Source organism: Budorcas taxicolor, chromosome 13, assembly GCF_023091745.1.
Source record: "Budorcas taxicolor isolate Tak-1 chromosome 13, Takin1.1, whole genome shotgun sequence".
Taxonomy (NCBI): Eukaryota; Metazoa; Chordata; class Mammalia; order Artiodactyla; family Bovidae; genus Budorcas; species Budorcas taxicolor.
Window position 1 is genome coordinate 37,531,048 of NC_068922.1, and position 26,820 is coordinate 37,557,867.

The 26,820-nt window shown below is 56.1% G+C and overlaps 1 protein-coding gene across 1 annotated transcript; it reads right to left on the reverse strand.

The window, feature by feature from the left end:
- Positions 1–171: 171 nt before the first annotated feature.
- LOC128058800 (sodium- and chloride-dependent glycine transporter 1-like) lies at positions 172–26,070 on the reverse strand. Its single transcript, XM_052651271.1, has 17 exons — positions 26,017–26,070; positions 25,320–25,434; positions 19,860–20,006; positions 17,668–17,820; positions 14,060–14,216; positions 13,225–13,356; positions 12,588–12,858; positions 6,020–6,152; positions 5,677–5,811; positions 5,492–5,595; positions 4,851–5,088; positions 4,628–4,762; positions 4,410–4,509; positions 4,221–4,321; positions 1,156–1,326; positions 832–1,022; positions 172–259 (listed from the first exon to the last, which is right to left on the reverse strand). The coding sequence occupies exons 2-17, from the start codon at positions 25,347–25,349 to the stop codon at positions 172–174; spliced, it is 2,286 nt and encodes a 761-aa protein (XP_052507231.1). The 5' UTR covers positions 25,350–25,434; positions 26,017–26,070.
- Positions 26,071–26,820: the final 750 nt, after the last annotated feature.

Sequence of the window (26,820 nt, forward strand, 5' to 3'; positions counted from 1 at the left end):
CACGTGAACAAGGGTAGCCCAGTTCGGGAAGACTGGGCTTTAGCCTGGTGGTGGTAGGGCAGCGGGGTGTCATTTAGAGTCCACTTCCCCAGGGCTCTGGGCTCAAACCTCCTGCTGAGCATCACCCCATCCCTACCCACCAGAAATGAATTCTTTGGGTGGGTTCTTGGGTCATGGGCCTCTGCTGGGCAGGCCCTGACAACCAGGGCTGGAAGGAGGTTCAGGGACCTCAGAGCTGCCAAGTGACATGCAGGCGGGCCTGGAAGACAGATTGGGCCCGAAGCCAAGGCAAGGGGGTAGCAACCACAGATAAGATAAAAGGGCCGGGCCACACAGCCTGACCCGTACGTAACACTCAGAGCGCCACCCCCCTGCCTCCAGGTAGGAAGATCTGAATTAGCCTGAGCAGAGACTGGGGTCCACCCCAAGGGCAGGAACACTGGTCAGGAGGCCAAAGATTCAGGGTCAGGGACAGGTAGGGGACCCACCCAGAACCTCAGCTCAGGGCAAAGTGTGGGGGCATCAGAGGCCATGTGAAGCCCAGCAGGCATCTGGGGACCTGACCTGAGACCCCTTCAAAGTGCTACTGGGCCCCGCAGCAACCCCCACATCACCCACAGTCCCCAGCTGCCATCTTGGCATCCAAAGGACCTGTAAACACTAGGGACATGAGCACAAATGACCGTGCTAGCAGTGGTGGCCAAGGTGACAGGGGCCACCCCTGGCCAGGGCGTGGTGGGGGCAGGTGGTGACGCCTCTCCACTGTCTCCCCAGGCTCTGAGTTGGGAGCACAGGGTGGGGGTGGGGCACTGCCCCAGCAGCTGTGCTCAGATCTGGGAGTCCTGCAGACGGATGGGGTCATTACTGCCCACCATGGGAATCTGGGCCTTGTCCGGGTCCAGCGGCTGGAACTCAAGCCCATCTTCAGGGGAGGGTGGGATGGTGGGGGCGTAGCGCCCTGTTCGGTGCTCCAGGAGGGCGGGACCCCAGTCTCTGCTTGGCTTTGTTGAGTTTTTCAAACGCTGCAGGAGAGGTAGGCATGGGGGAGGGAGGGACGGGCGGGCAGAGTGCATCAGGAGGGAGCCCTGGAGCGCCATCCATCCATCCATCCACCCCCTTCTGATTCACCTGGCTGCCCCTGCCCCCACCCCTCACCTGGAGGAAGGTGTCCCCATCTGTTCTCCGGAAGTAGAACAGGGCGTAGAGTGGAATGCAAATAACAGAGGACAGAGCCATAAGGAAGCCAATGGCCTCAGCCCAGCTTGGATACTGGTATTCGTTGTAGGTGATTGTCTCATACTGGATCACCAGGAAGATGAGAATCAACTGCAAAGAGTGGGGGTTGGGAGTGGGCGTGAGTCCTGCCCAGCCCCACGCAGGCCTTAGGCCTCCTATCAGCACTGCTCCCCTCCCTCTCCAGTTTCCCAGACTAGAAAGAGGCATTTCAGGGAGGGCAGGGGTGACATCAACGTTTGCATAGCAGAAGAAGCTGATGGCACCAGGGGTCCAGGGTATGATGGGCAGGTGGGCACTGCGGAAGGGGAGGGGTCTGGCTTCTGGAGAATCCTGAAGCAGGCAAGAAATTGTTCAGCTGCCGTGGCCCTTGGAAGTCAGTTATACTCAAAGACTTGCAGCAGCCCCCCACTGCCTGCTGAAGTAAAGCCAAATCCGTGGCTTTTAAGGCTTTAGTGGCATTTTCCATCTACTAAGCATTTTTTTAACTGTGGTGTTGGAGAAGACTCTTGAGAGTCCCTTGGACTGCAAGGAGATCCAACCAGTCCATCCTAAAAGAGATCAGTCCTGGGTGTTCATTGGAAGGACTGATATTGAAGCTGAAACTCCAATACTTTGGCTACCTGATGCGAAGAGCTGACTCATTTGAAATGACCCTTATGCTGGGGAAGACTGAGGGCAGGAGGAGAAGAGGATGACAGGATGAGATGGTAGGATGGCATATCCGACCCAATGGACATAAGTTTGGGTAAACTCCAGGAGTTAGTGATGGACAGAGAGGCCTGGCGTGCTGCGGTTCATGGGGTCACAAAGAGTCGGACATGACTGAGCCACTCATGAGCTGAAACATTTTTGAATGTTTCCTCCAGACCTGGGAGCTCCTGGATTGTATCAGCTCTAGGTCTCCAGCGCCCAGCACAGCGCCTGGCACAATCTCATGTGCTGATCTGAACTGACTTATGCAGGGAGGTGGGAGCAATGGGGGAAAAGAAAGGGAGAAGTCCTGTGAGTCTACGGCTGCAGAGACAGCAGTTGGAAACGCTTTGGAAAGAGCCGAGGGACACCAGAGATAAAGCCTAGGGTTGCAGCAACAAAAATACTACAGGAAGCAGAAAGATGGGCAGGTGGCTCATGGGCCACTTGGAGGGCCTGGGACAATGGGTGCTGCTTGGCAGGAAGCCTCAGCATACACCTCCCAAGCCTTCAGCCGCATCATGGAGCTCAGGCCCCACCAGCCTTTTTAGGGACTAAATTCCAGAAGTCAAGACCCACACCCGGGGGATGGCGCACTTAGAGGAGCTTATAACAAGTTTCCTGAATGGGACTAGAGCCTGATCTAATGTGTGGACAAATTCTTTATTTGAACTGATAGAAGCATGGAGTTTGTAAAAAAAAAAAAAAAAAAAACTTTTCAGCACTACAAAGAAGTAAAGCCTCCAAAAGAAAGCTAACAGCCCAGAAGCACATGGTCCACAGAGCCTGGCACCTGACCTGAGGGGATTCCAGCCTGGCTTTCTGAGCACAGAGAGGCTGGTGCAGGCTTTGCCTCAGTTTCCTGGAGACACTGGACCCAGGCTGCCTCCTTCCTCCTGCCCTGCCTGGGTGGTGCCCTGGGTCTCCCCACAGGGTGGCAGCTTCCTGGGAGCCCTGGAGGATGAACTCCCCCAGGGCAGGTCCTGGGCCAAAGCCATAACCCCCAAGGGCACAGCACTTGGCTGTGGTGTCTGCCCTCCCCTGCCTCCCACCGCTTACAGGATACTTCCTCTTCTCCTGTTTCGAAGCTGAGCCAGTGGCCAGAGCTGGTGCCAGTGCCAGGCTTGGGAAGATCCCACACCCCATGTGATAGAGGCCTCAGCCCTCAGGGGCCTTTTTAATTTTTTTCCAGGAATATGAGCCAATGTGGAAATCCGGTGCTGACCTCTCCAGGGCACAGAGGAACTGGCACGAGGGGGTGGGGGCAGGACTCCAGAAACTGCCCTGACCATCAGGCTGACCTTTCTGTCACTCAGAGACAGCCCTGCCTCTTCCCTGTGGAGGGACCATTACACTAGCAAATCCCGACCCCCGCCCCCGCCCCCGCCCCCGACTTCTCACCCTAATCACAAAGGAACAAAATCAGAAGGTTTGTAGTCCACAGACCACTCCTCCTCCTAAACTTGTTTCTAGTGCAGCAGGGCCAGCACACACGCTCCAGATCAGACCACCTGCTTTACATGAGGGCTCTGACTCTTAGAAGCTATGTAACATTGGGTCAATTACTTAGCATCTCAGGGCCTCAGTTTCCTCGTCTGTAAAGTGGGGATAATAATGAAACCATGGGAGTTGTATCACAAGACTTAGAATATTGTTCCTGGTCATGGTGGGCTTTCCCTCCAGCACTTCCACTCCCTGCTGGGGGGTCTGTCTTCCAGGTGTTGAATACTGGTGGAAACCCAGAACTCCCCCTCCCAAGCTATCCTATCCCAGGGTGGCTTGGGAGGGTGTCCCAGATCCTGAGCTGATACCTGACTTGCACACCCTGCTTCTGGAACATACATTCACACCACATACCCTGAGCACTCCAAGCACCTCGGCTATGAGGGACTAGAGACACGAGCTCAGTGAAGCTGTCAGAGGGCAACACCAAGGTGAGTTATGATTCCCGAGGCTCCTCTGGGGAGATGCCAGGTGGAAATACCAGGGAGGGAGGGCCGGCTCTCAGCTGCTGCCAGCCTATTTTCCCCTTCTGAAGCTCGCACTGTCTTCCGTCAAATACAGGGCCCTGTGCTCCCTTCCTAACCCAAGGCCAGGGCTTAGGTGGTTCTGAGTCTCCACACCTGTCTGACTCTGTACAGCTTCGCTCAGACTTCCAGTGACCAGAGCTGTGGGTGTGGAGCCCCAGGGGGAGCTCTGGCCTAATGGTTGGGCTTGTGCTCCTCCTCGGCTGGTTCCCAAGAGAAGGACGCTCGCCACAGGGACAGCAGGGGAGGGACCAGCGAGGAACTTACAAAGATGATAGCTGGTGAGATTACGCGCCAGCAGATCTGGAAGAAGAGGGGCGGTGGGAACCCCAGCATCATCTGGATGTCCTGGAAGTAGTTCTGGTGCCCTGGAGAGAGGGAGGTCAGCAGTCCACAGGACACCATGAGCAAGCAAAGGGCTGGGACACGGGAGGCCGTGGAAGCTTGGGAACTTACCGTAAATGTACATGATGGACACACACATGATACAGGAGATGATGACCAAGGAGAAGCTGGCCGCGTAGTTGTCCATCAGCAGCAGCCAGTAGATGCCTGCCTATGGGCCAGTGGGCAGCTGAGTCGGGGGTGCCTGAGGCTACGGGCCCCTTTTCTCTGCTCCTTCCCCCTACCCCCTACCCTGGCAACTTCGGCCCAGCCTTTGCCTTGGTTCTTACCTGGCTGGTGAGGGGAATACCCAGAAGGAAGCCAGCCACAGCCATGCCCAAGGTCACATAAATCTTTCGCTGTAGGATCCACTCGTTCCCTACCTCATCCACAAGGGCTGTGACCAGCGTCTCTAGGAGGCAAAACTGCAGGACACGGCCATCAGAGCAGGGCCTACCCTTGGCCCTGCCTCCTCCCACCCTAAGCCACTGGCCCAGGTCACGTGCCTCATACCTGAGTGCCCAGCCCCATCAAGATGAGCATGAAGAAGAAGAGCAGGGACCAGAGTGGGGCGATGGGCAGCAGTGTGAGGGCCTCTGGGTATGCCACGAAGGCCAGGCCTGGGCCGTGTTCTGCCACACTGGACACATCTTCACCCAGGTGATTGGCCATGAAGCCCAGGATGGAGAAGATGACGAAGCCGGCATAGATGCTGGTGGCACAGTTAGTGATGCTGATGACGACACTGTCTCTAATGGGGAGGGAAACACATGAACAGGACACACAGCTTAGTTCCTCCTGCCCAATTTGGGCCAGCAGACTTGAAGACAGGGAAAGTTCTAGGAACAAAAGTACCCCCAATCTCCTCTCTGGTCTGTTCTGGGCCTCTTTAAGTAGGTGTGAGGGTCTTGAGTCCTTACAGACCCTGGGGCATCACTATTGTCACCCCTTCTCTCTTCTGCCCAAGTGTTCTCTGTTCTGCAGTGACTGGAACCAAACCCGGCATTGCCAGCATCTCCAGGCTGTGAGTGGAAGGGAGGGTGCTGGCGGGCCAGAAGGCTGCACTGGATCTGGTGGGTCTGGGGGAAGCAGGGTCAGGCTGCAGAGAGGGCAGGAACAGGGGGCAGCCCCAGCGCTGGTGGGGAGACTCTCACCGGTAACAGTTGTTGTGGAACTTGTTGTAGGAAGCCATGGTGATGAGCCCTCCCCATGCGCAGCCCAGCGAGTAGAAGATCTGGGAGGCGGCGTCCCCCCAGACCTGCAGGAGGAGCTGTAGTCAGAGGCTGGCACCTCTCTGCCCCTCCCCGTCCCTCCAGGTCACCTTCCACCCACAGCCCACCTTGGCCTCCAGGATCTTGTCCCACTGTGGAGTCAGGTAGTACTTGATGCCCGTGGAGGCTCCTTCCAGGGTCATGCCACGGAAGAACAGGATGGTCAGCACCACGTAGGGGAATGTGGCCGTAAAGTACACCACCTGTGGGTGAGAGGGGCCCCACTGGACTCCTGTGGGCTCTTCCCACTCCACCCCTCATCCTGCCCCCTCAACCACCATGGGTCCTCTGGTCCCTCTTTCCCTCCTACATGCTTTCATCATGCCCCCACCCACCCCTCCACACATAAAACCCAGGCAGGGAGGCAGGCTATTTCTGGGTGGGCACGGATCCTGGAGGGAAGGGACTTACTTTCCCTGAAGACCTGATCCCTTGCATGAGGCAGAGGAAGACGACCACCCAGGAGACAAAGAGGCAGCTGAGGAGGTGCACCTGCACCTCCCCGAAGTTTCCGATGTCATCTGACAGCTTCAGCACGTAGAACCTAGAAGGGGATACTCTGGCACTGAGGGCCAGCCACACCATCCAGCAACACATTCCCAAGGCCCAGGGCCCAGCCTGGCAGCTCCCTCCTTTCTCACGGAGGCCCAGCAGCTGGCTTGTCTGGGATGGGAGCCTTGGTGAGGCCCGAGCCCCAGCCTGCCCAGGCCTCTCTGCCTGTTGCCTCTCCCAGGATCCTCGAGGGTGCCTGCAGGCCACACCCCAGGCCTGGGCTAGCTTCCTCAGCCCCTGGGGTGTGGAGATCTCCCTGTCCCTGCTCAGACCCGGCTTAGGCCTTTCTTTTAGGAAGCCCCTCTCCTCCAGACTGGACGCACCCTGTCTCGTGTCACCTCCTCCAGGAAGCCTTCTGTGATCTTTTCACAAACACTAGTCCTCCAACTCTGATGAACAGAAGGAGGCAGTGGAGTACTGAGAAAAGACGGAGGATTCCCAGCTGGCACTAGTAATAAAGAGCCCGCCTGTCAATGCAGGAGACGTAAGAGATATGGGTTTGATCTCTGGGTTGGGAAGATCCCCTAGAGGAGGAAATGGCAACCCATTTCACTATTCTTGCCTGGAGAATCCCATGGACAGAGGAGCATGCAGGGCTATAGTCCATGGGGTCACAAAGAGTTGGACATGACTAAAGTGACTTAGCACACACACTGGAGCACACAAGCCTAGACTTGAACCTGGATTCCTCTCCTGAGTGTGCATGACTCTCTGGAGCCCTCTGCCGTGCCAGTTCTGTTTCTTCAACCTACTGGATGTTGATGTGCCAAGGCCTTGCTGGATGCTGGGCATATTGACCTAAATCAGGTATTGTGGGCCCTGCCAGGAGCGTCTTAACCCCATGGGGAGGAACACACTAGAAGTATTCCTGGAAGAAGGGAGGCTTGAGCCAAAGTTGGAAGGATGGGGAGAAAGAAGGTGAAGAGAAATGAAAGCACATGCCAGGCCAAGGGCACGGGTCAGGGCCAGGTCATGACGCAGCAGGAGAGGGTCAGGAACTGCCTGGCATGTCAGCAGTTCATGAAGGCTGGAGGAGAAGGGGAAGGGAGCAGAGAAGGATGAAGACAGGAAGGAACAAGGTCAAGAGAAGTTGTGAAGTCAAGATGCAGAAGTTTGGATTTTATTCTGAGAGCAATGAGAAGCTTCTGGAGGGTTTTTAGAAGAGGTCTCTCAGGGCCTCTCCTTGGCTCAAAACCTTGTAGCAGCTCCCATCTCTGGCCATGGAAAAACCAAAGTCCATACAGTGGCTACAAAGCCCTCCATGACCCACTATCTCCTAACTGCCGTCTCTCAGGTCTCCTCTCCTCCGGCTCCCTCCCCCCTTACTCGCTGCTCCAGCTGCATGGGGTCCCTTGTTGTTCCTTAAATGTGCCAGGCCCTCTCCCACCTCAGGGCCTTCACACATGCTCTTCCCTGTCTGGCGTACTCTTTCCCCAGACCTCCACGTGTCCACATGGGTGTGAGGTCTGTGCAGGCACACAGGGCCCCATGCTTTGAAGGGCCTTGTGCTTGGTTTAATGTCCTGCCATTGCCATCTTGAAATTCTGAACACCCTTGAACAAGAGGCCCCACCTTTTCATTTTGCGCTGGGCCCCACAAATTACACAGCTGGGTTTGTCGACATAGTTGCTTCCTTCCTTGCTTCCTTCAAATCTTTCTTTGGGTGTCCTCTTTGCAAAGGGGCCTATTCTGGATACCCAGATTAAAACTGCAACCCTAGCCCCAGCCTGGCTCACCTTACCCCATTCCTGGCTGTATTTTCCTCCAGAGTACGTCTCTTTCTATCATACTGTACATTTTACTATTCAGTTTGTTATCTGCCTTCTATGAAGGCAAGGGTTTTTGTCTGTTTAGTTCATTCCTGTATCCCTCCAGTGGTTCTCAAAGTGCCTGGCACAGAGCCATGCCCAATAAGCATTTGCTGAATGGATGAATGAATTAACATCATGGAAAATGGACTGGGAAGTATAAAGGGGAGTATCTGGAGGGCAACTGGCTTGGCTGTTGGAGTTGTCCAGGCTAGAACTAATGAGCAAGACACAAACTATTGAGCCTCAGTTTCCTCATCTTTAAAATGGGCATCATAACTTCAACCTAAGATAATCTGTAGATAAATTTAGAAAAATACAGGCTCCTTTCTTTCCCCTCTTTCAGTGAAAACTTCTCAGCATAGCTTCATAGGCTGTCCTCTAATCTTAGCTCTTTTTACTTTTTTTTTCTAACTCAGTTATCAAACCTCATGAAAACATGTTTAATACCATGTGATGGGTGGTCACCCTGGTCTCATGGGACAATGTTGCCAGGTCCGAGATTTGTTTCTTTGCTCAACCCACCGGACTGTCAGACTTGCAAGCAACTGAGTAGGCCTTCTCTGCCTCCATCTTCTCCTAGGCTGCCCTTCATATTGTGACCTGCAGAGGGCGCTGACCAACACATCCCTCTTCTGCCAAACTCCTGCCTCTGTGTTGGTTTGCTCAACAGGCACCAGGGTCAGAAACTTTCCAGGCTCTCAGTCCATGGGGGAACCAAAGATAAAGGGATGAATAAGATCCACCCCCTCCTCCCAGGAGTGGCTCCTGGACTCTTGAGGCTGTGCTTTCCAATCTTTTCCCTTTGGGACATGCAGAGAAAAATAATCTGGGCACATGGGGCAAATAGACAAGGTCACTCAAAGCTGAAGGTAGCAGGGCTGGAGATTCTGGGCTGCCCAAGCCCAGCTGGACTGTCACAGTATTTAGGACACATCGTGTTGGGAGCCTCTGCCTTCCAGAATAGCCACAGGGTCAAGCACCAGCATTCAAAGTAAAGAACCCATTCCTTGCTCAAAAGACTCTCTAAAAACTTTGTCTAGTTACATATGTTACACTGGTAGTGCTTTGTATTGTTTTCTTATTGCATACAATACAAGGGTTTAAAGAGTTTGGAAGGCTAATCTGCTGAACTCTGTCTTTCGTTTATGGCACCATATTTAATGTTTGGTTTTGGTTTTGGACCATGCGCTTTTGAGACCAAGCAACTAACTGAAAAACTTTTGGAACCACACATATTTACAAGTTGGCTTTCACATAACATCTCTTGACTTATTCTGCATTATTTTTTAAGTTCCCCAACCAGATGGTAAATGCCTTGAGAGCAGGACACTCTCATCTATTTCACTGCATCTCTAGCAGTGGCTATCACTGTGCTTCCTGAGCCCCATCACTGTTCTTAGTGATTTCTGCTACCTCTTTATAATAACAAGAATGAGGTTGCATCCACTCCCACTTAAAGGATGAACAGTTGAGACTTAAAGAGGTTTGGTGACCTCACAAGGCCAAGCTGGTACGTAGCACAGCCAGGATTTGAGTGAGGGCTGGGTGGCTCCAGAGCTGGCATGAAGACACTGAGAGAGGGGTGCTGGGATCCAAGTCCCATTGGATGTCAGGTGTCTGCTGGGGAGATGAGGGCATGGTCCTGAGCTTAGGGCCTGCCTGGCAGGCATCAGATCAGCTCTCAGAGGACTGTAAGGTAATTCTGTAAAGATGCGGTGAGGACAGGGAAGGCTGGAGGCCAAAGGGTGGGTGAAAGGCAGACGTGGGCTCAGAAATCTGTCCTGGGAACTCTTTTCCCTTTAGAGGAGTCCATCTTTCTCTTGATTTGCTCTGTTCACTTGTAAAATGGGAATATTTTATACAACCGGCACACACTATCTAATAGGGTTGCTATGGGGCTCAAATGAGATTGTGCAGCTTTCCAAAGGGTCGCTGGAGACTATGGACCCAGAATGCCTGCAGAGTATCATCGGCCTAACTCTCACTAGGCCCCAGGCACAGTGGGGCATGCATATCCTGACATATGTATATCCTGACACAGCATTGCGGCCTAGTTCCTTAACATCGGGGAATCAGTCTCTGAATCTGAAAACGGGGGTGATGTCATATAATATGCCTAGCATATAGTTCCTGGTGGATCAGGGGCAAAGAACCCACCTGCCAATGCCGGAGACTTGGGTTTGATCTCTGGGTTGGGAGGATCCCCTGGAGAAGGAAATGGCAACCCACCCTAGTGTTCTTGCCTGGAGAATCCCATGGACAGATGAGCCTGGAGAGCTACAGCCCACGGAGTTGCCAAAGAGTTGGACACGACTGAGCAACGAAACAACAATAAGCACATAGTAGGTGCCCAGAAATGGGGGGCTTGCTCACCCCATCTTGCGGAAGCCAGCTTGGGCAGCCCTCTCAAAGGTCACTCCCCTAGGCTCTCCAGGAGAGGGCAGCAGGGAGCGAGCCACCCTGAAGCGAAGGAATCCTGCCTGGGACTGTGGCTCCTTAGGGAGGCCTGGCTCCAGCCTCAGACAAGGAGTGGAGTTCAGCGGGCCATCCTGTGGACCTCCTGACCCGTGGCTAGTTCTCTTGGAGGGAAATTCCCCTCTAATTGCACTAGATAAAATCTCCTGGGCTTTGCCAAGCAGTAGCCCCACCCTGGAAGACAGCCCCTGGGGTGATAATTTCTGGAGCCTCTCCAGGCTTTGTGCTTCTGGAACCTTCCAGAAGCTTCTCTCTAGATCAAGTTGCCCAGTCCACACTATGCCCCAAATGTAGCACAATACCTGAGTGGGAGGAGTCTCCTACTCCCCGCTCTGTCCCTGCTCTGAGTACAGTCCTCGGCACCCTACTTGGTGCTCAGGAAATGGCCCATCCAATGACTGAACAACTGGATCTGCCCAGAGCTAATTTTGCCCAAACCTCACTGGGAGGCAATGGCTCTATGGTCTCCACCACGGGTCTTGAGGACGGTGACCACATCTTAACCGTCTTTGAACATCTACAGTGCGGCACAGGGCCTTCCCAGGTGGCTCAGTGGTAAAGAATCTGCCTGCCAATGCAGGAGGTGCAGGAAACACTGGCTCAATTCCTGGGTCAGGGAGGTGCCCTGGAGTAGGAAATGGCAACCCATGCCAGTCTTCTTGTCTGGAAAATTCCACGGACAGAGGCACCTGGCAGGCTACAGTCACGGGGTTGCCAAGAGTCAGACACGACTGAGCACGTATGCATCAGCAGCAGCCCAGGGACACTGGGCCCTGAGGCTCTGAGTGCTGGCCCTCGGCTCAGAGGAGGTGGACCTGCTAGGACTATGAGTGACACTGGGACCTCCACCGCTCAGCCCTGACTCTCCATCACAGCGTGGAGAAGGCCTCGAACCCTCTGACCGGCAGGGGAAGCCCTGTGCCTTTTGATGTCCTGGCCTCCTCTGTCCTAATCCTCTGTCCTACCTGCTCCCAACCCCAGCTCCAGCCTGCCACCTCCGGGCTGCAGCTCACCTGTCCATGTCTCCCAATCCTTCTATACTTCCTTTCTCCCTCCTCTGGGAAGTCTTGGGTTTTTTATGATTTGTTTTTTGACCGGGTCATGCTTGGCATGTGGGATCTTAGTTCCCTGAGGAGGGATTGAACCTGTGCCCCCTGCAGTGGAGTCACTGGAAGCTTGGAGTCTTAGACACTGGACCTTGAGGGAAGTCCAGGGGAAGCATCCTCGACCACCTGCTCTTGCCCTCACCACATCCCTGCATTTACCTGCACTGAGGCCCCTGCCCCAAATAGCTTTAACTGCCCATCTCCCTTCTAGACTGTGACCTCCTCGGGGCATGGTCTCAGGGCCGTTCATACCCCATGGGCACACAGGGCCTGGCAGAGTGGACGCCATAAATGTTTGTGGAATGAATGAACGAGGCCTGCCTACCAGCCCACCAAGCCCTCTTCCCATGAGCTCCCCACAGGACGTGGGGAATTCCCTCCAGGATGTCCTGCTGGGCCCTCATGCCCACCCAGCTGGGACAAGATGTTCCAAACAACCCCAGCAACAGCTTCTCTTCAAGCCAGCCCTGGGGACTCCTTCTCTGTCAGCACAGAGCTCAGGGGTGCCAGGCTGCCCTTCCCAACACAGCTTGATAATGACAGCTCTGGGCTCAGGAAACTTCCACAGCTCTTCTTTGGTTCTGCAGGGTTAGGTCTATGCTTCATTCTTATAAGCCCTCCACGAAGTCACGTACTCCCTGTAGGCTACCACATGGCTGGTGAGTTCCCCACACACCTGTTACCCTTCGTCACAATGGGTTTCCCTCAGGCTCATCTGCAACTAAGGGCCTCTGCCCATGCTCTTCTGCTTACCAGGAAGCCACCCCTCTTTGCCCTGACCCTCCTCATCTGACCTGCCTGACTGCTGGGGCCTCAATGCTGCTGTGTAAGGATGCTCACAAACTCACAGAGCCCGTGCGTCAGCCTCTCCTGAAGTGGGCTGCGAGCTCCTTACATTCCTTCCCACACCGCTGCCGGGCTCCACTCCTGGCACCCTCCCTAGACTGCAGACCACTACCCTTTGGCGAAGAGGGAGGGCTGAAGATAGGCTCCCAGGGTGACCCCCCAGAAGCCCAGTTCCCATGGGGGCCTCACTTCCAGTACTCCTCGCTGGGGCTTGTCCTCTGGAGGGTCTGGCTGAGTGCCTGAGAGACGTTGCCAGGCAGGGCAGGAGGCTGCACGCTCTTAGTGATGTTGGGGTTATCCAACATGCTCACACAGCTGGGAGTGTTCCAAGGGTTATCGCAGTAGGTCCAGGGCAGCACGGACGTCAGGGACGAGAAGAAGTAGTAGAAGGCGATGCTGACCACCATGTTGTAGTATACGCCGATGTACGTGGACACCACGATCATGCCGTAGCCCACACCTGGGGGAGAGGGGCAGGAGCAGCCTCACACACCTAGCTGAAGGATGAGAAGCTAATTCTGAAGGGCCTAAGAGGCAGGCTTTCGTGGAGGGCCACAGAAGGGGCGGGTCAAAGCCTTGGCAGGAGCGAGCTGGGGGCTGAGTGGGAGAGCAGTTGAAGGGCTTTTGTGTATGTGCGTGGTAGGAGGAGAGGGTGGAGGCCAAGTAAACAATGGATCCCAGCATGTGCCCCTGGCCTTGGCCACTGATGTGGACCTTGGGTCAACACCCAGGTTCCATAGGGGTTGGCAGTCTTTGTACAGATGGGTGAGTCAGCACAGCCCCCAGGGGCCCGTGTGTATGTGTGTGTACCCTATCCGGGCCTCACCTTTGAACATGGGGCTGATCCTCCAGACCCCCAGGCAGCCCTGACTTGCAAACTGGCCGAAGGAGAGTTCCATGAAGAAGACAGGGATCCCACAGAAGGTGACCATGATGAAGTAGGGGATCAGGAAGGCTCCTGGTGGGCAGGGAGAGGGCTGGCTCAGGGCCGGCTCTGGGGGAATCCCACCCTCTTCCTGCTCAGAACTCGACAGCGGAACCTGGGCTTCCAGGAGGGTGCGCCACGCCCTGGACTGGAGCCTCAGTCTGAGGCACCACTGCTCATGGCCTGGTTTTGAACTTGACAGGGGTTCCCAGGAAATCTGCTCTGAGTTGAACCCAGGTCCTAGAGCTGCTGTGTTTGGGTGGGAATTGATGACTTAACCAAGCAATTTCACATACATTAGCTGAAAGTGAAGTCGCTCAGTCGTGTCCGACTCTTGGCGACCCCATGGACGGTAGCCTACCAGACTCCTCTGTCCTCGGGATTTTCCAGGCAATAGTACTGGAGTGGATTGCCATTTCTTTCTCCAGGGGATCGTCCCAACCCAGGGATCGAACCCGGGTCTCCCACACTGTCCCCCGCATCATTTTGGGGCGGCTGTTGAAATGCTGGGGGTATAAAACTGAGACTTGGGAGGTTGGGTTGCTTTCCTCTCTACCTTTTCTCCCCTCGAGGGATCAGGCTGCCAAGGTCAGGGGGTAAAGGGTACCTAAGCTTGAGGGGGGGTGGCAAAGGAGACCAGGGCCAGAGGCCAGCCTGTCTAGAGTGGGGTCTGTGCCAGAGGGGGTGGCTGGGCTCTATCCACGTGGGTGGTCCCTGCCCTGTGTCCACTGGGTACCTCCCCCGTTGCGATAGCAGAGGTATGGGAAGCGCCAGACATTGCCCAGGCCCACAGCATAGCCCACGCTCGTCAGTACAAACTCGATCTGGTTGCCCCAGTTGCCCCGTTGGAGGCTGTGGTCCTTCTTGATGGCCTCGTTGGGCATAGCACCATTCTGTGCAGACAAGAGAAAAGCCACATCAGCAAGGCATTGGCATGAGGTGCCTGACGCTTCAGGCCTCCCCTAGTGGGGACACCATGGACCCTCCAGGCCCCCACCCCCACCCTGGGCTTCCCCTCTGCTGGCAGAAGCTGCAGGCAGGCCTGGCAGAGGAGCACAGACGGAAGAGTGGCTGCCAGAGGGTACCAAGCGGGGCCTCCCTCACCAAACCCCAGCAGCCTGTGCTGGGGGAACCAGCCCACCTGAGGAGCTGCTGCCAGCATCTGAGAGGTGGGACACTGAGAGGGAGCTCGAGTTGAGAGCCCCCCAGCCCCAGCCCCGCCAAAGCCTCCCCTGTCCCCTCTGGGTGAGGATCTGGGAGCAGCTGAGCCTCATACCAAGCAGCCAAGCTGGGTTGGGCACAAAAGGACCTGTGTCCAGACAGCCCCCCAACCCGCCGCCATGATATCGCCAGGCTGAGCATGCTGCCCATGGCAGGTGGCTGTGGGGAGGGGACACTGGGCCCCTCCCCAGCTGAAGGCTTTTTCCAGGGGGCACCTGGTGGTCAGGGCTGTAGGGTACAAGAAGGGGAAAGCAACTGAGCTAGGCCAGACCTGAGGAAGGCATTCTGGAACTCCGGATGGGAGGGCCAGGGGAGCCATCGCTAATTGCCCATGACTGGGGAGGGGAGCCCTGGGGAAGCTGACCTGGGCAGAGGCGGGGGAGCTGCAGGCCATGAGTTGGGGGAGGAGACCAGAGTTGTAGGCACCGTGCCAGACTTGGAGGACAGACTCTGGGGAGTTCTAGTTCCAGTTCCCTCAGGGGAACTAGGCAGTGACTCTGGAAAAGGGTCTCTGAGCTGAGAGAGCATGGGCTGCAGAAGAGGGCGCTGGTCAGGAAGGGCTGATGAGGGGGTTTGCTCCAAAGGAAGGATGTGGGCTCACCTGGGGAGCTGTGGGGCTGGGCTGGGTGGCCTGAAGCCCCACTGAGGACCCCAACCCCACAGTTGGGATTAACCCAGTAAGTCCCTTTGTAAGTGTGAGCAGACCCATCCCCCCATGCCATGTCTGTTCCACCCCTCCCACTGAGTCAGCCACCCTGAACCGGAGCCTGCGGGGTCAGAGGAGTCTCAGAGGCAAGGGAGGACCCGGAGAGTCACCCACAGAGAAGCCCAGATACTCCCTGAGTGACACAGACAGTCTCCCAGAGGTGGGCTGTTCTCCTGAGAGAAATGGCCAGGGTCCCTGAGGACATTGGATCAGAGACATAGCCGCTTGACCTACATGAGGTACGTCGCAGTAGTGACACTGACCCTCAGTTTGAAAGAGACAGATTCAAGGCACGCAGACAAACAAACAAATGGGCCTGGTGCTTTGCCATGCTGCTGGACTCTGACACTGACCGACAGGCACGGAGTGAGGGAATGGTCTCACCGGGCCTGCGCCTTCCAGGAAGGCCTATTTGGGAAGGCAGGCCCAGAGGCCCCCGCACCTGATGGTGGCCCTCCTAGCCACGCACTCTTTGCTCTCAGAGGGCACATCTGGGGGGCTGCTCCGGGCTTGCACAGCACGTGGGCACTACTGCATAGACACCCTTGTCCTTGCCAAAGGTGTCACCTCCCACCCAGCACTGCCCAGAGGAGACCTTGAGCCTCACATGATCCTGGGACATTTGGGGCCCAGTACCAGGAACCCTGCACAGAGCACCCAGAGCCGACCAGCAGAGCCTGTGTGCATTCATTCGCACACAGAGGTTTACAAGCACCTACTATGTGCCAGGCCCTATCTCAGGCTCAGGAAATTCAGAAGGGAACAAAACACACCCCGACCCACTCAGAGCTCGAAGTCTAGGGGGAAGTAAGCCATTAATGAGATAAACACATAATTTTTACATGCAACTTCAAAGTGACCACAACGAGAACGTGAAAGGATGACTAGGGTTGGGGTAGGAGCAGGGTGAGGTCACAGAAGGCTGCCCTGATGAAGAAGCTTGAAGGCCACCTTGGCCCTGGGAGAGGACAGCTCCTAGTCCTGGTGTGACAGGTCCCTACAGAAGCCCGGCTAAGCCTGTCACCACCTCCTAGGACCTTTTTTGGGGACAGGCCTAGCAATAGCGTGGGGGCCAGGGGGCATTTTTTCAGAGGGCATGAGGCCTGCCTGGCATAGTTTATCCATTCCCAAACAAAGCCCAGCCAAATAGGCTTCCTATATGTTGATCCTACAATAACAGATTTATTCTGTCTGAGGCTTGTTTACTTAGGGGCACAATGGAGGACTGTAGCAGCTGCAGAGTACATGGGTGGGGTCACGAAGCAGCAGTTACAGCCCTAAGAGAGACAACTGAGGATCCAGGGCGGCCTCACGGGTAGAGCAAGGGCAAGGCCTCTTGCAGAGACCGAGGTCCTAAAGTTTGATGTTCCAGGCCTGACCAAGTGCATTGGGACCAGACTTGGGCCTCTGAGGTCTCTGCTCCTCCGTTGGTGTGGAGGGGCCCGGGAGGGTGGCCAGCAGCGAGTCGCAGGCTGACTGAGCCCTCGGGAGTCAGGGTGGCATTGATGAGCAGCACACTACTGAGCCTTGCGCTCAGCAGTTCAGCCCTGCTGGCTGTGCCCCTTGGAGGCCCGAGCCTGGGGGCCTGGAGTTGGGGATGGGACTGTGGCAGGAAGTAACAGACAACACAAGGGGTCCGCTATGCAGGAGGAGGTGCAATGAGGCCCTGCAAGCGCTGGGAGGAGCTCCAGCAGAAGCAACAGCAGCCGCTGCTCCCTGGCCCTGATTCCCAGCCCTTCAGTGCCCCATTCAGGAGGTGTAGAGGGAATGCTGCGGTGGGGGCCTGCTCCACAGCTAGGCCTCCGACTTTTCATTCCAGTGCAAGCTATGTGCAGGCAGTCTGACTGGTGAGGGCATGGCGCTCAGCAAAGCACAGAGGAAGCCCACCTTCCTCCAAGGACACTGGAGGGAAGGGTCCCTCTGTGGGGCTTCCTGGGGGCTCTAGTTCCCTTCCAGCCCTCCTCTGGGGACTCCCCTCCACTTCCTTCCTGGACAGCAATGCCCAAAGCCGGCGAGACTGTTCTAATGCTGCACACGTGTTTTTCTCCTTGCATAATTTTCCTCATTCTAAGCCCTCCATTCTTTTTTACCGGCTGGGTTGAAGGCCCGTCACAGATAGTAACAGTCCCTGCAGAGGTTATTGGCTCTGAGGTGCCCACAAAAGAATCTCTTTGCGCTCATGGGTTTGGCCCAGATTGCTGGCCCGTCTGTCTGCCTAACCCAGCTCAGCACCGCCGACTGGCCAGGCTCCAGGCTCCTGCTGCCCATCACCCATCTCCCACTGTCTGCTGCCCCTCGCTGCCCTCCCAACGTCCCTCCCTCACTCACACCTGGGTGGTGAGTTAAACCAGAGTGGCCTGGTGCCCTTCTGGGTTGGTCCTTCCTCCTCAGGCTCCCTGGATAGCCCCTACCCTCACCTCTGACTCGTCCTCATGGGCCTCATGGGTGGTGTCCGGGGTGGGGATTGCCTCACTCCGTGCCCAAGCTTCCCCAGGCTCAGCAGGATGCAGGCTATGGGACGTGCCTTCCACGGCTGTGTGGATGGGCTGGCTGATCATCCTCCATGACATCTCCCATGCAAAGACATACACACGTAAGACCCTCAGCGCCCCTGTCCTAAGAAGAAGTCACTGAGGCAGCACTGTCCATGCCTGCACAAGATCTGTGACCTGTCTTGGGTTCACAACCTCGCACCCCATCCCTGCCCAGGAGGGTGAGCCACACTGAGCAGATGCTTATGTAAGTCCTCTCCCTAGCCTTCTGCCCTCTGTTTATTCACTGTTCTGCTGAGCTGGAATTCAGGCAGTTCAGCTCCAAGAAACCAGAGCTCCCCCTACCCCACACCACAGAGCCCCACATCCCCACCCGCACCGCAGAGGTGCCCCTCCCTGCTCCGCGTCCAGACTCAGAGGCAGCCCAGGTTTCTACTCTGGGCGATAGCTGTGCCCAGGCTGCCAACTCCCACCCTCCAGGAGCAGTGTCCACTGGATATTTCTGTGGATTGAGAGCTCTCTCTTCTGCCTGCGGTGGACACTCAGGACTCCTAGAGCAGGCCAGGCAGAGCAGGCCAGGCGGGCAGGCCCTGCTGGGAGCCGGCAGGCTTCTTGTCCAGGACGCTGAAGCCCCAGGATTTGCTCAAGGGATGAAGTCCTATCCAAGACAAATTTTGCAGAGAACAGGCAAGACCCTACATCCTAGACTGACCTTGCGCCAAACCCATATCCCTGGCAGCCTGCTCTGAGCTCCAGAGCAGGAATTCAGGCAGCACAGCCATGACAGTAGGGCGTGGCTGCCTCGGGAAAGCCCGGGACCTCACACCCCTTGGTTCCTGGTTCCCCAACTTGTCTTCTGAGGCAGCACCTGCCCTGTAATGACAGAGCCTTCCATCCTTCAGCTGGCTTCCTGATCCAGACACGGGAAAGAGTCAAGGCCGGGCTGGAGGAGCAGGACCATGGGAAAACCTACCCCAGACTCGAGCGCATGCAGGGGCTATTAGTGTCTCCTGCCTCAAGGAAAACCTCACGGCACCTCTCAGGAGACCAGACCCTCATAGGGAGGTGAGAGAGGCAAGGACGTGCCTGGTGCTGTTTCATCCCAGAGCCCTGACTGGCAGAGGGCTCTGCCAGTATTGACCCACCAGACTTGTGGATGGCAGACAGGAGATGCAGCCCAGGCTTGCCAGGCTCCACTCCAGGCTCTACTCCCTGGGAGTAGTGATGCGACCTTTGGGTGGCCTCTGTCTCTGCTCTGGAGCCCAGCAGTCCTGCCCCGCACGGTGGCAGCCGTGAGCAGCCTCTGCCCCAGTCGGCTGGCAGCGGGCTGGCATTTTGGAAGTGGCTTTGGTTGCTGACCCTGGCAGTCCTGAGGGTGGAGGGCAGCCTGCATAATGCTACTCCCAAACCCAACCCAGGTCTCCCTAGAGGACATGCCTTCTCTTGCCTGCTGGAGGTCAAGTCAGGATGCGCTACAGAGAAAGAAGGTGGCTGTCCCAGTCACCACCACCCCCCCACCACTGCCATCAGCCACATTGTTGCTGCCATCCCCGCCCATCCCCAGCTTCCAGGGATTAGGGCATACTGGTGGTGCCCACCCCACCCGGGCCCTAGTCCTGGACACTGGCAAACATTCCGCAGGGTCTGTCGCCTCCCAGCTGAGATGCTTGCCCACCCTCTTCTGCCATCCTCACCACGCAGCCCCTGTACCAAGTCCCCCTGCCAACTCACCCACTCTCCCCATAGGAGTAACTGCCGTGGCACAGACAGTGGGGCCGAATCGATTAGTACAATTCTTGGGCACCTCCGGCCCGTCTCCCCGGGAGCGAGGACAATGCAGCTTTGATACACAGAGCAGATTCTCGGCAGGTCCTTGGGCTGGGGGAGCCCTCACACCCCCATTCTCCTCCCCCACGCCCCCGCCACACAGCTAACTCTTCCTGCTCCTTTGCACAGGTGCAACTTTCTGTGTCACTTTTGCTGCTGTTTGTCTCTCTGGCTGGCTGTGCCTGCCCCTCCCTGGCACAGACCACTCAGCCCCTCTCCCCACCCCCAGTCCTGCCTCCCAGTCTGCCTGGCACCAGACAGCGGCCTCAGCCTCCTGGAAAACGACTGACCTGTTCTGGGGAGGAGGCGTCCACAGGTTCCTGAGCCGCCGCCATCCCAGGGTGAACACTTGGAGTGGAGAGCGTGCGTCTCCTCCGCTCATTCACACGTCTGCCAGCTCCGGGCGACACTGACGCATCCCCTGCCTCTTCCACGGCCTGCTGGGCAGCATCAGTCGCTTTCACCTCATCTCTTCCCGAAGCTCTACCTACCCCCTCCCCTGGCCCGCCCCCTCCGGCCAGTCCCCATGCAGCCCAGCGCGGATGCTCCACAGCTAGAGTGAGGCATGGGGCTTGTTGTGTTTCTCCTTTGTTCCCAGCAAGGTATTGGAACAAAACACACACACACTCACAACCACAGGGTGGGGCAGAGCAGGCACAGAAGAGGGGGGGGGGGGCGGCTCATTCCCATTCTAGAGTGGGGTCTGGGGCCCAGATGCTTCTGAGCATACAGGCCTGGCACTTGGTGGGCTCCTGGTAAAGAGGTTGGGTACCACTGGGCACTAGAGATGGTGAACGGCAGGGAGAAGGGGACGTAGCCACAGGGCACTACCAGAGCATCTCAGGCTTCGCAGAGTGCTATGGCCTGAGGGGTGATGGGCACTGGCGCAATCCGCCCGGGACTTGGGGATCTCCAAGCCAGCCAAGAAGGTAGAGTGTGTCCTCATAGAAGAATGTGACTGACTGTGCAAGAGTTGTGGCCTGGTGAACTGCGCTGTCACCTGTCTGAAGAAAGATAGCATTAGCCAAGAGGGCAGCTGCAGAACTACGACTAGAGGATTAGCACCGTGTCACCTGGAACCTGAGGCGGTCCCTCTGGAAGATCGTGCTGAGTGGTCTGGGCAGACTGTCACTCAGACCCTCCATCCCTCTTCTCTGAGGCCACACTCACTGGTCAGTCTCCAGTGGGTGCTGGGACACCAGAAACCAGTGACCAGGACGGTGGGCACGAGTGTTCTGTCGTCGGGAGGACACAACTTCCAGTTTTTAGAAACTGATGGGTGGCCAAAGGGTTTAGTACAAAGTAGGATCTTAGTCACCTAAGATCAAGCATGAATTCTAATGTAAAGGACAGCTTCCCTGTGAGTTTGGTAAGTGTGCTGACGCCAGTGGGAACATGGAAGGATGACACTATCTTAACCTTTTTTGTTATTATTATTTTTAAAATATTTACTGGGCTGTTTGGGTCTAAGTGCAGCGCATGGGCTCTTGGGTTGTGGTGCACGGGCTCAGTAGTTGCGGTGCAACAGCTTAGTTGCTCCGTGGCATGTGGGATCTTAGTTCTCTGACCAGCGGCATCGAACCCATGTCCCCTGCACTGCAAGGTGGGTTCTGAGCCACTGGACTACCAGGGAAGTCCCAATATCATTATTTTTAAAGGGCAAAGTCTTTAGAGTCAGACAGGCCTGGATTCAAACCCCAGCGCTGGTGGATCTCCCTCTCTGTATCTCCTTAGGCAAGTTACTTTACTTGTCCGGTCTTAGTTTATCTCTAAAATGGGCATCATATCTACCCATCTTTGAAGCTAGTAAGCATTATAAATAATAGTAATAGATAATATATATGAAGTGCTTACTGTGAGCCAGATGCTGTCCTAAACACTTCATATTAATATAAATTAATTCATTTAATCCTCCCAACAGCCCCTCGAGGTGGATATGCTACTATGCTCATTTTGGGAGAGAAGATGGGGAGTGATCTTGGCTCAAGCAAGTCTCCCAAGAGAATGGCCTCGGACCCTAGCGACTGAGCTGTTTCCAGGCCAGCCTCATGCAGCAGGGTGCCCAGACACGCTCTGCTGACTTCTGCTGACTTCCTGAGAGTCCAGACTGAGGGCCAAGCCCCTGGCTGGGCCACCAGCTCCAGGAAGGCCCAGTCACCCATGATGCCCAAATGCTCACTTCCACCCAGGGTGGGCTCTGGGCTTTGGCTGCCCTGGCCTGGACCAGGTGCCTAGAACAGGCAGCCCTGGCTGGACAGCTTTCTCTGGCTCTGGCCATATGGGGACAGCAGACGGCAGCAGCCCTGCTGGGTCCTGGCCGTTATGAGGCCTCATTAGTGGGATCCAGCTGCTCTAGCCCCACTCAGGGAGGCCGGCTCCCCCAAGCCCGCCTCTGACTTTTCTTAATAAGAGTTGGCATTCCTCCAGAGGGCCAAGGAGTCGAGGGGCTTTGTTTGCAACCTGTGACTCTGACGGAAGGTCCTGCTGAGGCAGGACTGTACCTGCTGGGGTGCTGGGGTTGCCGGGAAGCTGTGTGAGGGGAGGGGAGGCCACAGAGCTCAGTCGGTGGGCTCCAGGGGGGCCAGGGTGGGGTGGGAGGCCAAGTGGAATGGAGGGTAGGTCCTAGGTCCAGAGAGGAAGCCTGAGGAGGTTGGGCCTTTTGCTCTGGATCTAGATATTGTCCATTTCACTGGGGAGGCTGTAGTTGTGAGTCTAGGATCATCCAGTCATTGTGCAGGCTGGCCTGGCTAGGACAGCACCTCCTCTGTGCTAGTCCTTGTCATATAAGGAGAGTGCCCACTGCGTGTTGGTGCCTAAGATAGGAGAAGACCTACTGTGTGTCAAACCACACTAAGACGGTGCTCAGTGTGTCCCAAGTCCAGTGCTGGAAGAGAACCCACTGTGTGCCAGCCCCATGCCAGGGACCCCCGGTGGTTTCCTGGGTCCTGCACTAGATGAGTGCCCCATGTATGTCAAATTCCGGGCCAGGTGAGGACCCAGGAAATGGTCAGCCCTGAGCAGGGTGAGCATGGACTGTGCGCCTGGCACTGTGCTAGGTGAGTGCCCAGTGTGTGCCACGTCCTACTGGTTGAGCACCTGCCACATGCCAGGACCCGGGCTGGGTGAGCGTCCACTGTGCCCCAGGCTCTGTGATGGCTGCTGCAGACAAGAAGTATCTAAACACTTGTGTCAAAGCATAACAAAACAGGTCAGGATGGAACAGCCCCAGGGGGCCTGTGGTGCTTTCAAAGCCTTCTAGGACGATTTAGATGCTCCAGCACCTGGAGCCCTGGCCTGGGTGACTCTGCTCTATTCATCATGAGGCTTCCCAGTAGCAGAGGCACCCAAGGCAGCCGAGATGTGGGGAGAGACCGGTAAGACTCACCAAGGCCTATCTGCCCAAGATGCTATCCACGTGGGGAGCAGGCACAGGGGAGGGGACTGAGTTGGACTTCGTGTGAGACTGCGGGGTTAAAGCTGATCCAGTGGGGCTCTTGGAGAAGGAAATGGCAACCCACTCCAGTATTCTTGCCTGGAGAATCCCAGGGACAGAGGAGCCTGGTGGGCTGCTGTCTATGGGGTCGCACAGAGTCAGACACGACTGAAGCGACTTAGCAGCAGCAGTGGGGCTCTCCTGTCCCGGGCTCCTTTCTACCAGCTCCCTGTCCTCTGAGCCCCAGGAAACCTGGCCCTACATGTGTATAAATAGAGGCACTAGGTCTCCATGAAAGGAACCACCCCCCGCACCACCCCTGGTGCCGCCAAGCATCCCAGCTGCTCCCAGGCTTGGAAGTGCCCTGGCCAGCTGGGTTCCTGCATGGCCCTGTCCTAGGAGCTGCTTAGGCATGAGGGAGGCAGCTGAGCTGGCCTGGCAGAGACCATCTGGGCTGGGAGTGGTGGGGAGGTACACGTGCGGCAGGCAGTGGGCCTGGGCACAGGCTGGGAAGTGGCTTGCCCTCCACGGGGCACCTGCCGCATGGAGAGCCCAGCAGAGGCTCCAAGGGTGACACTTGGTAGACACTGAGCAGCCCCAGGGGGCCCATGTCTTCACACCCAAGCCTGGGGCAAAGGGAGATGGAAGTGAGGACCTCGTGGCCAGGGCCAGCTGCCTGCTCCCAATACCAGGACACAAATGGCGACAGAAGCCACACACCTGGAGGGTCCAAGTGCCCCTGGTTTACACGCATGGCCCTCAGCTCCCTCTGCTCTGCCCCACCGTGGCCTCTAGAGAAGGAGCATCCTTCATGATCTGCCCTTAGGGGACCACGGGCAGCTAATGAACTCCAGGTACAGCTGCCCAGGTCAGCTAAGAGGGATGGCACTCCTCTTAGGGGTTCTGGGATTCAGGCTGTCTGTGCTCCCCACGTGGGTCCCACATCACCCCTGCCTGCCCGCCCCAGTCCTTTCAGGGTCACTCCAAAGAAAGCAGAGCAGCCAGCGAGTCCTCAGAGGGTTTCTTAGGTTTCACAGAACTCAGAATCTCCATGGAGGGAGGAGCAGAGCCACACTCCACTTTCTGCTACAGGCCCATGGCAATTCCAACACTTCTGGCATGAAGGAAGCCAGTCTTGATACTATCATGGCATCTACTCCCCCCAGCAAGTATGTGGGTCTGGAGACCTCTGTCTCTGCCCACATCTGAGCACTCACGAGCTCAAGATGGCTCAGGAATACTTTGAGAAGCCTAATTCATTCAGACTTGTTCCAATCAGGAGTGGGCCAGACTTGAGCAGGCCTGAGGGGCGGGTTGCTAGAAGTTCAGGACCAGGCAGGAGAGAGGGTCCTCAGCCTGGAGCCCAACTGTTTGGCTCCCTCCCCAACAGCATTTCTCTGGACCAAGGACTTCAGTGTCCCAGAAATCCCTGGTGAGAGACAGGACTTGTTTGGGGAGGGCTCAGCAAGAGACTCTGTGTCAATCAGACTCACTGAATCAGAACAGCAATAGGAGAATCCCTGTGGGGAAGGAAGGAGCCAAGGGAAGGGCCATGCTTAGCCACTGGATTCCTCCGGGCAGCTGCCCAGTCTCGCTGGTTCTTAGGCAGTATCCCCAGAGAAGGAATACAACGACCACCCTTGGGGTATTTTCCTGGCTTCCCAATCAAGAGCTGGCCAGCTCTGTCCATCCATGAGCCATCCATCCATGAGCTGGCCCTGCTCTTGCCCTCTGCTTCGCACCGCCTCTCCTGTGCTCTGAGGCAGTGGGCAGTGAAGAGCCGTGTCTTGGGGAAAGGGGAGAGGGATGTTTCCTGAAAGACCTCACTAGAGGATTCAACATGAAATGCTCTATACTATTTTTCGAGTGGAAGAAGAGAAAAATCAGTCTCTGAGGACTCCTTGATCAGCCCCTACTGAATGCCCCCCACAGCAGGCAGAGCACAGGATGAGGATGTCCGGGTGTCAGCTACAGGACAGCCCTCCCGGCAGGATCCACTGCAGCTTGATCTCCAGGGTATCTTGTGATGAGGGTGGGGAGTGTGCTTCCTGCCTCCCAGCATGACTTTCGGGCTCTGTAGCAGAATCTGCCTGCTGTGGGCTGCAAACCACACTAGTATCTAACCTCCTGGGTGAGGGGCTGCCTGCCTGAGCCTGCGATAGCCCTAGCACTCAGGAGTCCTGGCAGTGCCAGACTTGGGCCCCATGGAGCCTCCTCGGCCCTCCTGTCGGGGCCAGCAGCTCACAACAGGCCCCAGAAGGGACGGACGGCGCTCATGACCCCCACTCCCTTGCAGCAGCCTGCTCCCTGTACTCACCAGCATCCCTTTGGCACCTTTTCCTACCATGGTGGTGGTGGGTTAGGGGCTCTGGAGTCCGGACCACACTCACAGGCTTTCTTTCTAGCACCTTTCAGAGAACAGGCCTCCAGAGCTGTGGAGAGAGCAGAGAATGAGGTGAGGATTTGGCCTGGGGAGGGCAGGGCAGGACATGTGTGGCTCTCCAGAACAGCTAGCGCAGGGCCCAGACCACCTGCCGCTCTTCCCTCCCGTCCTGTTCCTTTCTGGATGACCCTCAATTCAGTTCCTACCTCACTCTTCTCCCAACCCTTCCCTTGAAACCCTGGGGTCCAGACTTCCTGTCTCAATGGGAAAGGTTTATTTTTGATTCTCCAGATACCCAATTCTATTTAAAAAAATAAAAATAAAAAAATGAACACAGAACTGGGACAGGGTCCAATTCCTTCATCGTCTGTGTGAATGGCCTCGACCTTTCCCCTGAAGGGGAGTCAGCTTGGATCAGCACATGCTCCCCTACCTCGCCCCAGCCAGGTGGCCAGGATGGGCCTTCCCTATCCTGATGCTGCTCAGCCTGGGCTCCAGGCATCTGGCGTTACACTGACTTGGACCAGAAGTTCTGGGCACAGCAAACACAGCATGTGCGGCACGCCTCCATGCCCCTGCTCAGGCGGGCCGAACACCTTCCCTCCTGCTCCCCAGGTGAAATTCTACAAACCCTTTGCGACCCTGCTTCAGTGTCACTTCTCTGTTGCTTTCCCTGACACGGCCCCCACTCCACTCCAGGATGAACACATTGCTGCCTCTTTTGTGTTTTGTGGTACCAGTGTTCCTATCAGCTCACTCCAGACATACTTGCTTATGTCTGTCAACTGTGGGTAGGGCAGTTCCCTGAGGGGTTGGATGTGTTTAACTGACCCCTCTGTGCCCTGCTCAGCCTGCCCTCAGTCTTTCCCAGCATAACAGTCTTTTCAGATGAGTCAGCCCTTCGCATCAGGTGGCCAAAGTATTGGAGTTCCAGCTTCTGCATCAGTCCTTCCAATGAATATTCAGGACTGATTGCCTTTAGGGTGGACTGGTTGGATCTCCTTGCAGTCCAAGGGACTCTCCAGAGTCTTCTCCAACACCACAGTTCAAAACCATCAATTCTTCAGTGCTCAGCTTTCTTTAGAGTCCAACTCTCACATCCATACATGACTACTAGAAAAACCATAGCCCTGACTAGATGGACCTTTGTTGGCAAAATACTGTCTCTGCTTTTTAATATGCTGTCTAGGTTGGTCATAACTTTTCTTCCAAGAAGCAAAAAAGCATCTTTTAATTTCACGGTTGCAGTCACCATCTGCAGTGATTTTGGAGCCCCCAAAATAAAGTCTGTCACTGTTGCAACTGTTCCTTATCTATTTGCCATGAGGTGTTGGGACCAGATGCGATGTTCTTAGTTTTCTGAATGTTGAGCTTTAAGCCAGCTTTTTCACTCTCCTCTTTCACCTTCATCAGGAGGCTCTTCAGTTCTTGGCTT